This window comes from Pelmatolapia mariae, linkage group LG5 (assembly GCF_036321145.2).
Source record: "Pelmatolapia mariae isolate MD_Pm_ZW linkage group LG5, Pm_UMD_F_2, whole genome shotgun sequence".
In the NCBI taxonomy this organism is placed as follows: domain Eukaryota; kingdom Metazoa; phylum Chordata; class Actinopteri; order Cichliformes; family Cichlidae; genus Pelmatolapia; species Pelmatolapia mariae.
The window spans coordinates 36,224,774-36,241,716 of NC_086231.1; the positions used below are offsets into that span (position 1 = coordinate 36,224,774).

General features: G+C 39.6%; 1 protein-coding gene across 2 annotated transcripts in view; it reads right to left on the minus strand.

Moving 5' to 3' along the window:
- Nucleotides 1–1,103: 1,103 nt before the first annotated feature.
- Nucleotides 1,104–16,943, minus strand: part of fhit (fragile histidine triad diadenosine triphosphatase) — a 291,013-nt gene continuing 275,173 nt past the window's right edge. For both annotated transcript variants that reach the window (XM_063474908.1, XM_063474909.1), the window contains exons 4-7: nt 16,721–16,866; nt 14,862–14,891; nt 6,703–6,771; nt 1,104–2,130 (exon numbers count right to left, since the gene is read on the minus strand). In XM_063474908.1, coding sequence (XP_063330978.1) covers nt 2,032–2,130; nt 6,703–6,771; nt 14,862–14,891; nt 16,721–16,866 — 344 coding nt within the window. In that variant the 3' untranslated portion in view covers nt 1,104–2,031. The remainder of the gene's footprint in view (nt 2,131–6,702; nt 6,772–14,861; nt 14,892–16,720; nt 16,867–16,943) is intronic.

Below are 16,943 nucleotides of genomic sequence, written 5' to 3' on the forward strand. Positions count from 1 at the left end.
TGAGAGCGAGACGTGACAAGGGAAAAGGTTAATAGTGAATTGTATGTGAGGTTGGAAGGTCCCAAATCTCTTTATTATTGAACAGTGCCTGTTCTATGTCTAGCCAGGGTTCTATTCTGTTCTATGTCTACACGGGGGTTTATCTTTTCAAAGGAATTAAGAAATGAAGGACTCCAGAGATGCCAAGAGGTTGATTCTGTTCATCTGGACGTAGAGTTTTCAGTGGGAGAAACGCTTCGTCACTCATCCAAGTGACTTCTTCAGTCTCGGCTGACTGCAGGTTTCCCCAATCTTATAAACAGTACATTTGCACAATAACTGAAACCAGCCCACTGAATGAACAAGGAAAGAATGAGGAAGTGAATGAGGTCTTTCAATACCAGGTTCTGCAGCTTCATGCAGGTTGGCCTTTCTTAGTGTTCTCTTTCATTCAGCTGTATACAATCTCAGCACCTGCTCGCCATAAGGTAGAATATTTCTTTCTTTTTTTCTTCCCTCATTGCTTCAAACCTACAGCAGAACCCATTCAACACGTCAGGGAGGGAGGCGTCCTACACTTATGGTATTATTTTATAGTCTTTTAAGCCTAAATCTACTGCAATTTGCAATTTGCATACCTGAATGCTACAGACTAGCAAACTGCCAAAACATGTATTTTACTGAGGTGGTTGATAATCAGTTGATCAGGTGCATTTGATTAGCACCTGGCTGCTACTTACCCTCTTAACTCCTGTGGTGAACAGTGAGAGTGTACTTAATTTTTCACATATTTTTTTATGATACATAAAACCTTAGAATTGAAAGAGGATGTAGTTTTTACCATGACTTTTTCACCAAAATTCCAGTAGATGTAAGTCTTAACTCCAATCACACTTTTTACAGCTTTAACCACTATTTACTTTTTTATGGTAGCAGTGCTCAGTGACAAAAAAAAGCTCTATTTACACTTTATTTTTAAAAAATGGATACATTAATATTCACTAATATTCAATTTCATGTGGAGTCTTTTGTTTCGATGAGTGGATTTGAACAATTATCCGGCCACCTGGCACTGGAACGTAGAAAGGAGCGCGGAAGAGAAATATAAACGTAGTTTTTGTTACATTTCTCTCTCTCTCTCTCTCTCTCTCTCTCTCTCTCTCTCTCTCTCTCTCTCTCTCTCTCTCTCCCTCTCCCAAGTGGGCAAAGTCAAAAATGATACTTATAGAAAATACAATTCGAATCCTTACAACTTTTTGTTGTATGACAAAGAGACACACATTTGTATACCATTTTTGTATGTTCCAAACTAATGAAATGGCAGTCCAATCCACAAACATTAGTGACTGGTGATTGCTCTGTAAACTTATTTAGAAAATCATTCAGACTGTTAATTCAGCCCCTTTAGCAACTACATTTGACTCTTCTGGAGTATTCTACAAGATTTTTACACTTTGTTACCCAGGAGGGAATAAACTGCCAAACTCAAAGAAACCTTATCTATGAAGCCTGATGACACAAAAAAAACCTAGTTAAGCTGCAAGCTGTTTCGTAAGACATAAATGCCAGAAGGGCCTTTATTTTCAAATACTAGATTCAGGCAAAAGTGAAGTCAATCTACTTGGCCCTGAAAATCTGTGAAGCACAGTGTCCAAATACAGATACTACACAAATTCTATAATACAGTAATGCTGTAAGGAACCTTGGTTACTTTTTTCAAGCACATGTCCTCTGTGTTTCATTAAAGAAATGTCAGTGCCTGCCTTCTTTCATCTGTACAATACTGCTGAACTTAGGAGGAAAAAAACATTCACTGTGTAGCTTTTATATTTCAGCAACAAGTTAGATTTCTTTTGGTTGACTTGTCATATACAGCATAATTCAGCAAAGATTTTGAGGATTTAATATACATATAATCAAATTAAGTCAAATAAAATACAATTATATTTTTTATTATATTTCACATTGCAGATGTTAACTTTATGTTCATGGCGGTGCTGCCTTTATTGAATTACTGACATCATTGGTTTTTCCATTTCACCATTCAGGTTTCTAGAGCTGTTTCCTCAGATCTGAAGCTTCTGCTGCCATTTCTTCCTCTGATCTCCACTTGGATGGTATGTCCTTATCCTCTTGATCATGGTTTTGTAACTACAAAGACAATGAAGATGTAATATGTAATAATGTATTGTCAGAACAAATTTGGATTGTTTTCTGTATTAACTAGTCCATGACAATGCATTGAGATATCAACTGTTATTGGATTAAAAAAAAAATGTTTACAGAGTGCAGATTTTCTTCTTCAAAACTATACATGAGACCACTCTTTAAGTTCAGTACGGAGACCCAGTAATCAGTTTTTGCATGCACAATGTAAAAATCTGATCCACTAAATTAAAACTGAGAAACTCATCATAATGAATTTGTTCCTCAACTTGTTTGTACTTGTCACTGTATTTTCTTTTATTGTTTATAGAAAAAAAGCGAGAGCATATGTAAGAAGATTCAAAATATCAATTAAAAAATATCAATATAGTTACACTTAGCACATCTGGTCAACTCAGTAATTTCTAATATGTAAAACCTAAACAGCTGGTGGAGCTTGCACTTCATAACTTGCTTGTCTTGTGAATTGTGAACTGCAAAGTGGTCACTTCCTGTCTGAAAAATATGACATGGTTATTTAAAAGAATCTAGTTTTATACTGTACTCATAGGGGATAGGCTATTCATACTCATGTAATAGTCTGTCTCCTGGTATCTCTACCACACTCTTGACACTGCTTGGAGACACAGGCTACGCCCACATGTACACGAGTATTTTTGAAAACAAAGCTTTTTCTATATGTTTGGGCCTTTTGTCCAAACATAAACAGAGTTTTGGATCACTGAAAACTGAGAAATTCCTCCAAGAACATCAGCTTGGTTTAATGTTGACTTTGGTGAGGGCCCGGTGTTTGATAACTTGTGTAAAGCGATCACTCAGCAAGCTAATGTTAAAAAAAACTCAATGTAAGCCCAAAGTATCACTGACCCTGGGTGAGGCAAGTTCCGTTGAAGGCTGGAAAATAGGAGGCAGCACTTACTCAGAGCTAGGTGAGGCCCCAGAGGCTGTTAATATCTGCTGCTATTATGGCTCAGGTACAGCATTTTTGTGGGGTTCAAACTCCTCTTTATAGCTATACTTTTGCAAAACTTCTAATTTTTGCATCTGACTCAGCAAGAGCAGTCTGCATTGCATGCATTTCTGTTCTAGTGTCTATAGCAGCTTCTATTTGTTTGTGTTCAGCATCAGATTTCCTTTGAGCCTCCAAATTTGCCAAAATTTTTTAAAATGAAGAGAGACAAAGAGGTCAAAAAAGGGGTTGGCTCCACACACATAAGTGCATCTCCTGTCTTTTTTCCTTTTTTTTTTTCTTGGTGCATGTTCAAATTGCACCTTATATAGAAATGAAATGCATAGAAATGCAATAATAAACATACACAAGTTAAAAAACAAATAACAACAATTACTTTACAAACACATAAATTAATTATACTAAATGAGCACCCCACCTTACAGTGCCAAAAAATATAATTCATTTGCATATTACTATTAAATATTACTCAAACGAATGAGCAATGAAATCTGACCAATCTAACCAAGTATTAACCCATTACATTTATCATGTAAAATATTGAACATGAAATTAAGACAAATCTGTCTATGCATTTACGCTCCTACAAACATCTTCAAACTATGTCTTGATGCATGCTTAATCATCCAGGTAGGTAAATCCCCAAAAGTTGATTCTTAGACTGAAGAAGTCACTTGATGAGTGACGAAACGTTTCTCCCGCTGAATATCCTACATCCAGATGACCAGATTCACCTTTTTGAGTGCTTGAAACTATAGCTTGTCCTAATGGTCAGGGAAAAGTTGCAGATTGAAATAACGAAAACATTTCTTCAATAAAATCGTTTAATAGTGGCCCCTCAGCCCCTAGGGCCAGACAAATGTGTCCTCCATATCCAGGTCAATGGAACGTGACGATATGGAAGAAGCAGCGGCTTACTAGAGTGAGGGTGTCTGCCCTGCCATCCAAGTCTTCCAGGCAGACCTTGGAAAGTCCCAATCAGTCTAGGGACACTGGGGTTGGTGGTGTGGGAGTGGGCTGATTCAGCCCCTGTACCACCAGCTGACATAATGTTGCGTCAGATACTTGTGGCATATCACAGCCTAATCTTTTCTAGTGTTAAGTAGCAGTTGTGTGTCTTCTATGTGATGTTGACAAATCATTATACCCTGTTTAAGACATACACCCTGTTTAAGAGAAACAAGGCAAAAGAAATGTTTGAATGACTTATTCTCATAAATCAAGTGTGGTATATAAATAGGATGCCACCGCTGCAGCACGTCAGTTTGTTAAATTTATTCTATCTTAGACATTCCATGACCAACTGTAAGTGATATTACTGCAAAGTGGAAGTGGAATCACACTGCAGAGTCCTAAACTTCCTTCGGTATTAATATCAGCAAAGAAACTGTGCCAGAGCTTCAAGGCATGATTTTCCAGTGCTGAGCAGCTATGCAACAGCCCAATATTTTTGTTCATATCAGGTATGTATTAGAGATGGACTGATCCGATGTTATGTATCGGTATCGGTCCGATACTGACCTAAATTACTGGATCGGATATCGGAGAGAAATAAAAAATGTAATCCGATCCATTCAATATCACAAAAGCACCTCACAAAACTTGCGATATAGCGTAACCCAGCTCATAACCTTAGCATATCGGAGCAGTATGCGTCACGTAGATAGAGTGGCTGTGGCGTGCGAGACCTGTCGGCGGTCTGGTTGAGTATTTGGAGCCTCGCTACGTGCTTCTAAGCTATAGTACTTTTTCCTTTGGGAAGATACCATCTGTGCAGTCTGCAATTCTATTGAAGAAAGATGTTGAATCTATTTAATTATTGTAGAAAAATTATTGATTTCTGTGCATTTTTTTTAACGTGCATTAAATTAAAGTCGATTATGTCAATTAAGCATTTTTTTTTTTTTTTTTTTTTGCTCGGAGTTGGCAACCCTATTAGTTAGGTTGCTTATTATTTCCACTAAGTACTCTTTAAAATACCAGAATAGGAAGGATGGTGTAGCTTTAAGTTTATTAGATTGATCAGTTTTGCTGAACTATGAAATATTTTGGGTGTAGTGTATTTTTTGCATACAGGTATAACAGAATAGCTTTAGTGTTTTGTTTTTGTTTTTTAAACTTGAGTATGAACTTATACAAAATGCAGCAAGATATTTAAAAAAAAACATTTTATTGATTATAAAATACTCTATATCGGATTTATATTGGTATCGGCAGATATCCAAATTTATGATATCGGTATCAGTACCGGACATAAAAAAGTGGTATCTTGCCATATCTAGTATGTACACCTAGTAACTTGTTTTAATAGTTATACCTCATAATATAATTCTAAAAAATATAAAAATAATAATTATAACAATTGGGTTTGGAAGTACTGTGTCTTCCAATATTATCAATAATGTGTTACCCATAAGTTCAGCTTAAACACTGATGCATTGAAATCTGAACAATCAATACCAAATTAGATTCTGAGAAGGTGGCGGTTTTCTGCCTTGCTGACACTAAGTGCTGAGGGGAAAGGTTCTCACCAGTTCTGCTGCCTTGTAAATAGTTTTTTTTTTAATCAGTAAATAAAAGTGCACAGTCTGGGCTATAAAACATTTTATACTGACATGATAAGAAAGGAACAAATATTTGCCAATTATTTATTGCAAAGAAAAAGACCTCAAAGAAAAATATTCTCATTTGCTGGATGTGATATGGAAAATATAAATGGCACTGTTCTTACAATAAACCTTATGATCACATGCAAATTAAAAACAAACCTATTTACATTTTGCTGCTGGGACTCCACTGTGGAAATGCATGTTTCATTTCTACCCTTAAGGCAGGAGAAGGAAGTATAGAGAGCTCTTTTTTATTAGACGTGGTTATTAGAATATTCATATCATAGTCCCCAGTCATTGATATTCATTTGCCACAGACTCTCTTGTTACAAATTCAAAATATCACAGTGAAATTTAAAATAGCCTGAAAGGCACGTTCATTATTTTCATAGTGAAGTGCTATAGTTCATTGGTTTGGGGATTCTGGCTCCTGAGGGTTATATAGCTCACTGATATTTGTTCAAACTCAGATGTTTAATTAACATTATTAGCAGCCACATGTGAATCAGTTCATAAGCAGTGAATTGTCCTTTCATACTGCTGTGGTGACACACTGGAGCATGAGCTTGGGAGAACAATACCAGTTGTGCAGAACTAGAAGATAAGTCAGCAGCCACCATAGTGCTGTTTTCATAGTTATGTTCTTACTGGTGAGCAGGAGAGATTGGGAAATAGGCTGTCTTGTGTCACAGACATCTCATCAGTATCTGATTGCCCATCACAGAAACTGAGATATTTATCAGAGTGATCAAGTACCCAGATCATATTTTTTACAAAACCATGCAAGTCCTGGTACCCTTAACTATTTCTTAACATTTTTCACATAGCTTACCAAAGTATAAGCCCACACTGACCCAGATGTTTTTGTGTCCTGTACACAGTGCTTGACAGTGAAAATAATCTTTTTTTTATTTAAAATAAAATTAAAAATAATTTTTAAATGAACTAATAGGGATGGCCGAAAGTTGTCCATCTTACCTCATCGTAGATGCTGTCATTGTGTTTAAAATCCCCAGCCTTCCTGGGCAGCACATGGACGTGGACATGCTGTAAACATACAAACAAGGTTTAGATATTGTGGTTGATCTGGAGAAAATCTTACTTTTTCCTGGGAGCACTATGACAGAGTTTCACAGTATGCTGGAGAAGCCATCAGAACGTTACTGGCATGGCACAAATCACAGGAGGGTGAGGGTGCATTTCACCAAGCAGGGATTTTTTATTTTTATGTTTTTAAGAATTGACTTGACTTTATTCTAGGACCCAGGGGCAACAGATATCTAACAGTTTTTGCTAATATACAATTGCACTATATACCTATACTACTGAGTATAAAAAATGATATCTAAGCATATCACTTTACAGTAGGTAACTAGTAATTATGCATTTTTATCCTCATCAATTTACTCTACAATTTACAAAGAAATAAAAAGACAAATTCAGACCACTCCAATATAAAACTGTGTTTTAGCAGCAGTTTTCTGGATCCTTTGAAATTCAGAACCATTGCTTATACAATTGCTTTTACACATCTTTATTTCTTGGTTTTGAGTAATTTTGCCATATTAATCTACACTGATGTCACAATCTGTAGTAAATGTTTTTACTTCATTAATTAAACTATTATTTTGTTTGTTGGCTCTGTTTACTTTAAAAGTAGAATTTCCCCAATTGTGGGATAAATACATTTGCCTTTAAAATACAGAAGGTGTTTGTCTCCGAAATCCAAACTAGAAGCTGGTTCCACAGGGTCTGAAAGCTGAAGGCTCTGCATCCTATTCTACTTTTAGAAATGCTACCCCACAAATAAATCAAACAAAGCCTAAGAATAAAGTGATAAAGATAATGTGGTACTATGAGATCTTTAAGATAAGATTGGACCTCATAATTCAAGACCTTGTATGTCAGGAGAAGGATTTTAAAGTCAGTTCTGGATTTATCAGGGGGCAATGAAGAGAAGCCAGTGTGGGAGAAATATGATTTTTCTTTCTTGTCCTCTTTCAAGTGTACAAATGAATAAAATCCTTTTTCAGCATCACTCAGGCAGGATATTTCTAATTTTAGAAATGCCATGCAAATAGCAGAAAGCCTACATATTTGTTTAATATGCACACTTTAGAACATATTGTGGTTAACAATGACTCCAACAGTGCATTTGAGGCGAAAGTAATATCATCTAGACCAGTGGTTCCCAAACTTTTTTTGCTAGGCCCCCCTTTGTTTTACAGGAAAAGTGTTCGCGCCCCCCACCCTCCCGCGCGTGCACGCGCGCACGCACGCACACGCACGCACAAACACATCCTCCTACCACACAAACCCATATTTTGCTCCATTGCAGTTTATTTCACACCTCAAACATTTAGTAAACAATTAAGCAAATACAAGAATCTGCAATAAATTACAAGTAGTAAGAAAATAAACTACTAACTCTTTTACGCTACGTCCGCACCTACACGGGTATTTTTGAAAACGCAGCTGTTTCGTCCACACGTAAACGGCGTTTCGAATCACCGAAAACGGAGATTTTTTAAAACTCCTTTTTTGCGGTTACGTGTAGACGAGGAATACAGAGTTCCTCACGCCATGTCAAAGGTATGTGCCTTTTTTCACGTCACGCTGTGTATTGTTTACGTGAGATGAATTGCAGAATGGCAGATAGAGACGAAATACTGTTAATCTGACCACCTTAAGTTTTTACAGGCTTACATATACACGCGCAGTTACTGTCCCTCCATTTACAAAGGCAAAGGCATCACGGTGTGATTATTTTACGTGTAGTTGTTGTTTTTTTCCTGTGTAATAATATTCAACATTGCTATCAAATCAAAAATGCCTCTCTGTGCAAAATGGGTTCAAAAACATAAACAACTGTGGGATACTGTTTGTCCGTGATTTGAACAGGGGGAACAAATCGTGACAGGATCAGCCTGATATTATTTGTAGCCCGCTGTAACTTTACTGTATAAAGAGCTAACATCTCCAAAATGTCAGGAGTAGTTAGTCATTACGAGAAGTGTTTGTGAACTAAAAATCAAGAATGTGGGATACTGTTTATACGTGATTTGGACAGCCCAGTGCGTGCTCCCGATGAAGGGAAAACCAATTCTGTAGGGAGACCTACCTTGGCACTTGTGCAGGTGAAACCAAGGGCTCCGCGCCCTCCCTAGGGGGCGGGCCCCACACTTTGGGAAGGTCTGATCTAGACTAAGATTTTACGTGCAGAGTACAAGAACCTTAGTATTTGTCAATTAGGAGAAAGTAGTGGTACGTAATGATATGTCTCTAAGCTGGTTATGAATAATTTTTTTCTATAATGATTAATATTGTATTTGTGAAGAAAGTCATTACTAGTTAAGGGTAACGGACGCTTGGCTCAAACAGAGCTCTTACTTTTTGTCAGCCTGGCCACAGTGCTGAAGAAAAACCTGGGGCTGTTCCTGTTTTTCTCTGTCAGTGATGTTTCACAGAATAAAACAAGTAAAACTTTTTCCAAACCAAAGAAAGATGGTTTAAATAAATGCAAAGCTATTTTCTCTCAAGCTTAAGACTTTTCTGGTTCAAGTCATGACTTTATGCCAGGGTATGCCAGGGCATCAACCTCCAAAATTTCCTGCTTCCTTTTCAGAGAAGCTACAGTATTCAGAGTCGCATGCAGTGAGCATGTAACACTATTAATGAGATAATCAGCCTCTGTGGGAGTCGAGTCCAGGTATCTTCTCTGCACGAAGAAGAGAAGAGCTTCTTTCAGTTTTGTTCCAACACATTCAGAAAGATATTTAGTGTACTGAAATTGTTTTTGTTTTTTCGTTGTTTTCCTTTCCAGTGCTGTGCAATCCATTGTAAAACTAAATGCCATTAAGAAATGGTGAGACAAAAGATCATTGTCAGGAAAAACTTTTATGATGAGGATGATTATAAACAAATAAGAAGACAGCTGAACTAAATCTAACTCATGAGACATGGAAAGTAGAACTGAAAATAATGCACACAGACAAAAGACTATCACAATAAGACAGGGAACATACATGAGAAGTAAACAGTTGCAAAAAATCCAACCTGAAACACTGGGTCAACGACGCAGGAACCCTGACAAATGTTCAGTTCCTATGCTGTTCTATGTCAGAGCAAGATGCAGTCATTAAAGCGCTGGGTTCTTTCACACTTTGAGAAAGCTAATAGAGTCTTCTTATGAATTACATAAAGTGCTGAAGCTGCAATTGTCAGCATCTGCATGGATGTTAAAGGCACTCGCTATAATTATTTTGCTGAGAAATCCAAAACTCTGAGCATGGTGAACAAATGACAACAACAAATAATTTCTTTGTGGACAAGTCTAACAGTCAGGTTTTCAAATGGATTTAAATTCTGTCTACTGTTAATTAATAACCTGGAGTGGATTGATGAGATTGGTGCCACACCCCATCCTTTGCCCGTGCGTTTAGGATTCTAACAGCATGACTCGGCGGTGTTGATTAATTTACTTTAATGTATTAATTCTGTTGTAATTAGGTTTCGTTAAGGCAAAGTAAATCAATATGCTAATCAATTACTCAATCCTGAAGTAATAAACTTCAAGAAGAGTGCCACACTGTTTAATAGTCCACATTCAACTGTTTTTTGTCTTTGGTTGAAATATATATATATATATAAAACGGCAATGCTCAGTGGCTAGTGGATCTGAGGGCAGACCATAGCAACCTCCCTGAACAGGGTCCAGTAACCATCATGGTGGCAGACATCCAAGCAAGGGTCTCTAGTATGTAGAGTTGGACAGCACCAGGCCCCGACATGGTTCACGCCTACTGGCTGAAGAAGCTGACTGCACTCCACGAGCGTCTGGCAGCACAAATGAACCAGCTGCTAGTTGACGAGAGACACCCGGAATGGCTAACCGAAGGTCGGACGGTCCTGATCCCCAAGGACCCCAAGAAGGGACCGGTCCCATCCAACTACCGACCAATAACCTGCCTCAGTACTACATGGAAGCTCCTGTCAGGCATCATATCGGCTAAGATGAACAGGCACATGGCTCAATACATGAGCGGGGCACAGAAAGAGCGGGCATGAGCGGGCATGCAGAGGCGCAAAACACCAGCTACTGGTAGACAGGACAGTCAGCCAAGACTGCAAGACCAGGCTGACCAACCTGTGCACTGCCTGGATTGATTACAAGAAGGCCTATGACTCAATGCCCCACAGCTGGATACTGGAATGCCTAGAACGGTACAAGATCAACAGGACCCTAAGAGCCTTCATCAGGAACTCAATGGGGATGTGGCGTACAACACTAGAGGCCAACTCCAAGCCCATAGCACAAGTCACCATCAAGTGCGGAATCTACCAAGGAGATGCTCTGTCCCCACTGCTGTTCTGCATAGGCCTGAACCCCCTCAGTGAGATCATTAACAAGACTGGCTACGGATACCGACTACGGAACGGAGCAGTTGTCAGCCACCTCCTGTACATGGATGACATCAAGCTGTATGCCAAGAGTGAACGAGACATCGATTCACTGATCCACACTACCAGGATATACAGCAATGACATCGGGATGTCATTCAGGCTGGAGAAGTGTAGTCGGATGATAACAAAGAGAGGGAAGGTAGTCAGAACTGAGGGGATCGAACTACCAGAGGGCAACATTGCAGACATAGAGGACAGCTACAAGTACCTGGGGATCCCGCAGGCAAATGGGAACCATGAAGAGGCAGCTAGTAAAGCTGCAACCACCAAGTACCTGCAGAGGGTCAGGCAAGTCCTGAGGAGTCAGCTGAACGGTAAGAACAAGATCCGGGCCATCAACACCTACGCCCTGCCCGTGATTAGGTACCCTGCTGGGGTAATAGGCTGGCCAAAGGAGGAGATAGAAGCCACTGACATAAAGACAAGAAAGCTCCTGACCATGCATGGAGGGTTTCACCCCAAGTCCAGCACCCTGAGGCTGTACGCTAAGCGGAAGGAAGGGGGCCGGGGACTGGTGAGCGTCAGCACCACAGTCCAGACAACGAGATGAGACAACGAACATCCAAGAATACATTGGGAAGATGGCCCCAACTGACCGAGTGCTCAGTGAATACCTCAGGCAGCAGAAACCCAAGAAAGAGGAGGGAGACGAGGAACCATCATGGAAGGACAGGCCCCTGCACGGTATGTACCACCGGCAGATAGAGGAGGTGGCTGATATCCAGAAATCCTACCAGTGGCTGGACAAAGCTGGACTGAAAGACAGCACAGAGGCACTAATCATGGCAGCACAAGAACAAGCTCTGAGTACAAGATCCATAGAGGCTGGGGTCTATCACACTAGGCAAGACCCCAGGTGCAGGCTGTGTAAAGATGCCCCTGAGACAATCCAGCACATAACAGCAGGGTGCAAGATGCTAGCAGGCAGGGCATACATGGAACGCCATAACCAAGTGGCCGGCATAGTGTACAGAAACATCTGTGCCGAATATGGCCTGGAAGTTCCGAGGTCAAAATGGGAGACGCCCCCAAGGGTGGTGGAGAATGACCGAGCTAAGATCCTGTGGGACTTCCAGATACAGACGGACAAAATGGTGGTGGCTAACCAACCGGACATAGTGGTGGTAGACAAACAGAAGAAGACGGCCGTAGTGATCGATGTAGCGGTTCCGAATGACAGCAATATCAGGAAGAAGGAACACGAGAAGCTGGAGAAATACCAAGGGCTCAGAGAAGAGCTCGAGAGGATGTGGAGGGTGAAGGTAACGGTGGTCCCCATGGTAATCGGAGCACTAGGTGCGGTGACTCCCAAGCTAGGCGAGTGCCTCCAGCAGATCCCGGGAACAACATCGGAGATCTCTGTCCAGAAGAGCGCAGTCCTGGGAACAGCTAAGATACTGCGCAGGACCCTCAAGCTCCCAGGCCTCTGGTAGAGGACCCGAGCTTGAAGGATAAACCGCCCGCAGGGGCGTGCTGGGTGTTTTTTTTGTGTGTTATATATATATATATATATATATATATATATATATATATGTATATATACACCCCTGTGTGTAATTTCATGTTTAGGTCAATTATGTTTGTTTGGGCAGTCATTTGGTTTGTTAAGTTTGCAGTCTTTGCCTGAGCTCAGTTTTGTTTCTTTGACCTCATTTATGAGCTCAACATTTATTACTTTTGTAAATCTAATTTTTGGGGGTTAAATAAATAAAAACCATATTTTTCTAATAATTCCTGGGACTCCTGTTTTTCAACTCTGTCCATCACAGGTAGGATTTTTCAATATCAGCCACTTTTTCTGTCTACTGGTGGTACATGCCATGCAGGGGCCTGTTGTTCCATGATTGTTCCTCTTCTTGATCCCCTTGTTTCTTGGGTTTCCGCTGCCTTACGTATTTATTGAGCAGTTAAATTTTATTTATATAGCACACAAAGCAAGGCGTTTAAAGCACTCTTCTGGGAGATCTCAGACATCACTCCTGGGATCTGCAGGAGCCACCTGCCCAGTTTAGAGGTCACTGCCCAAAGTGCTAGCATCTTGCACCCTGCTGTTATGTGCTTGATTGTCTCAGGGGCATCTTTACACAGTCTGCACCTGGGCTCTTGCCTGGTGTGGTAGACCCTAGTGATGTGCAATACCACTGATTTCCTTTCCGATCCAATACCAAGTAAAATTCAGGGTGGTATTGACAATACTGATCCAATATTGATACTGAATTGTATTTCATAATGCAATATATAATTGTATTATGTAATTGTAATAATATTATAATATAGCTTCATAATGATTACAGGACATCAGACTACTTGTTCTTATTGCTTAATAATGCAGAAAAATCATATAGAAATAAAAAAATTTGAAGTTGTGCCTATTTGAACACGTTGCCTGCAGCACTAAAGGACTCTGTGAGAGACGTCTGTCTCGCCCTAGCAGCACCTGTCCCTCTCCTCCTCTTCAGTTCGGCTCATCATATTCTGTGATATGATTTACTCTGAGGTGTTTGACGAGGTTAGTGGTGTTGCTACAACACCTCACTGTCTTGCCACATGTATCGCAAACTGCGTCTTGGCTGTTTGTGGAGGTAAAATACGCCCACACATGACGCCGTTTACACTCAGCCATTGTTGTGAGTGCGCACGCCAGGGGCTGTGACACATTTATACTTCGCATATGACTATGAACGGCGTAAGAGGAAGTAGTTCCTTCCAATTTAGACAATCCGAATGATATAGTTTCTTTCCACTGTGTTCCTGTAAATGAAAAACTACAAATTTACCTCAAAGTACTAAAATATCGATATTTTAATATGAGAATCGATTCTAGAACTTAAATTACTGGTATCAGAAGAATCGATATTTCTATATCAATCCGCACACCACTAGTAGACCCATCTATGGATCTTGTGAGGTTGTTCCTGTGCCCTTCACACTTGGCTGCAAACCATTCCAGTGTGAGCTTGAGGCCATCACCTGATGAACCCAACAGAACAACATCATCCGGGAAAAGCAGAGATGAGATTCTGAGACCTACTAAGTGAATGCCTTCCGTCACTTGGCTACGCCTAGAAATTCTGTCAATAAAAATTATGAACAGAATCGGTGACAAATGGCAGCCCTGGCAGAGCCTATCACCCACTGGGAATGAGTCTTATTTATTACCGGCTATGCGAACCAAGCTCTTCCAACGGTTGTATAAGGATCAAATGTTTTCTTCTTGCCTCATACAGCACATCATCTAAATCGTTTACTCATTTGTTGCCAAAAACTTCTCCACTTATGATGTGCATTTCAAACTGTAATATGAGCTACACATATGCTGGATCTCATACACTGATATTTTATTTATTATTCAAAAGGGTCAAATGCATCATACATTTTTTTAATATAGTAAAAAATAGCACAACAGTACAGTGAAGTATTTTACAAGAGGATGATTCTCTCCCCTCACTTTAACCTATGTGCACTTTCCCAATGGTTCCCAAGCAAGTGACATGAATTATTTCATATAGCCTTCAACCAAACTAAAAATTACACCTTTTAGAAAAGATAACTGAATAATTCGCCATCTCCAGGAGTTTAGCTCTACAAAGTAATTATGATGATTATTTAATAGTGCATAACTATTGCAGAGGGTTCATGACATATTTAAAAGTCATAAATTATTAAGTTCTCACCTTCACAGTTTGTCCGGCTTCAGGGCCATCCTGGTGGGAAAAGAAAGGGTAATTAGTCCAGAGATGAGAATTTAGAAATACTTGCATTAATATTTTAAAGAAAGAATTTAATTTAAGATGCGGTAATAACATCTCACCTCCCCTAAAACAACCCCCTTGGTTTGTGTCAAAGCCATCTTTATCCTGAGATATTTGTCTTCATAGACAACTTTTTGGCTATATTTATTCAATGGGAGTTAGTTTTTTAAATGTTCCATATTTAGACTAAAGTGCACACAACCAACGTTAATTCAAGGGTTTTAACAAAGATATAGCAGTATCTGTTTAAGAATTACAGCCAACTCAAAATCTCCACTTCAAACCATTACTCAAAACTTTTTGGAACAGATGGATTTGCAGAACAGTTATTAACACTCGATCCAACAGCTATAATGTAAAAATACAGCAGGTAAATTCTCCATTTATCTTGTAGAGAATGTAGAAGTAAATGTGATTTTTTTTTAATCTAATTGCATTTATGTATTTTGTATGTGATTTTTCCACTCTGAGCTTAACTGCAGTGGAAAAATTGCCCTGGCAATAGTCACCCAGTTGGGTCACTCAGATTTTCCATGCTAGGAAATATTATTAAAACCTATTTTGTGGCTCTAGTCAGAGTGTGAGTGTGGTTTGTTACAGATGCAGCAGTACAAGACACAGTATGTTTGTTGTCCCTTTACTATCCGCTGCAGCATAATACTCACTGGAGGTGAGTGACTATTTTTTGCGCCTCGATTCTCTTCCAAAATGAAGGAAAGTGAAATAAATACTGAGTTACCAGTTTATGGGCCCCCGTATGAAAAGACCAATCCTCTCACATGTACTATTGCTAAATCACGACCTTTTTTTCTTTACTTTTGGTCCCTTGCGCAAAAAGATCTAAGAAAGACATTTTTTCAGATTAACATTTGATATGTTTTCAAGGCTATATTGTGAATAAAATATGGTTGCTGTGAGCATTGAATTTGACTTTTCGTTTTTACATGTTACACAACTTTTCAACTTTTTCAGATTTGGGTTTGTAGAAAAAAGGATACAATCAGTATCTACACAATTATGTGACCACACTGATCATTACTTCCCATCACCTTACAGTAAAAAAAATGAATTACATAGTTTTTCCCCCTCTCTCTCTCCTAAATGTGCTTCAAGACCATCTCCATTGTGCCAGTGCCGAAACACTCACCACCAAAATGCCTGAACAACTATCACCCTGTTGAACTCGTGCCCATAGTTATGAAATTTTTTGAGCGACTGGTCATGGCACACCTCAAGACATGCTTGCTCCCCTCGGGTCTTCAGCTCTCTTGGGTGCTGTGGACGGCTGGGGTCTCCTGGGTCTTACCCTGCCTCTGGCTCTTGGGAGGGTGGCATTATTGTATTATTACCCTATTTTTATTATTACCCTATTTTTATTATTACCCTATTTTTCAAGTACCGTCATGGTTCTGGGTCATATCACCCAGCATTTTGAGTTTATGGTGTTTTTCATGTCTGCGTCCTGTTATGATACCTGTGGCGTCATTATGTTCATTCACCTCCTGTGTGTATTTAGTCTGTCAGTTTTCATTCATTTCTCATTTTTCCATCCTGCTTTGTCCTGCCATGTTTCCAGGTCTATGAAATGATGCCAAGTCTTCATGTTTCAGGTTTCTCATGTCAGGTTTCTATGTTCATGTTCACGTCCAGCTCGCCCTTTGTTAAGATCAAGTTGGGTTTTTGCTTGTCTGCACTTGGGTCCACCAGGTCACTCCACAAAGTCAGCTTCTCCCCGACTGTGACGGTAATATTTTTTAACAGTCACTGAGTGTGTGGTTTACCTGAATGGCGATGGTGATTGAGGTGGCATTGAAGTGTTTCTCCACCAAGTTGGCGACTCTCTGAGTGGTGGAGAACAAATCTGCTAGCTCATCTGGCCGAAGATCCCGAAAACGCTCAACTGGTCTGAGTGGGCACACCAGCACATCTGAGCAGCTCTGTTAAGGAATTAACATGCTGCAGATATGGTTGGGAAGTCAGAAAGCACTGAGATAAGAAAGTCGG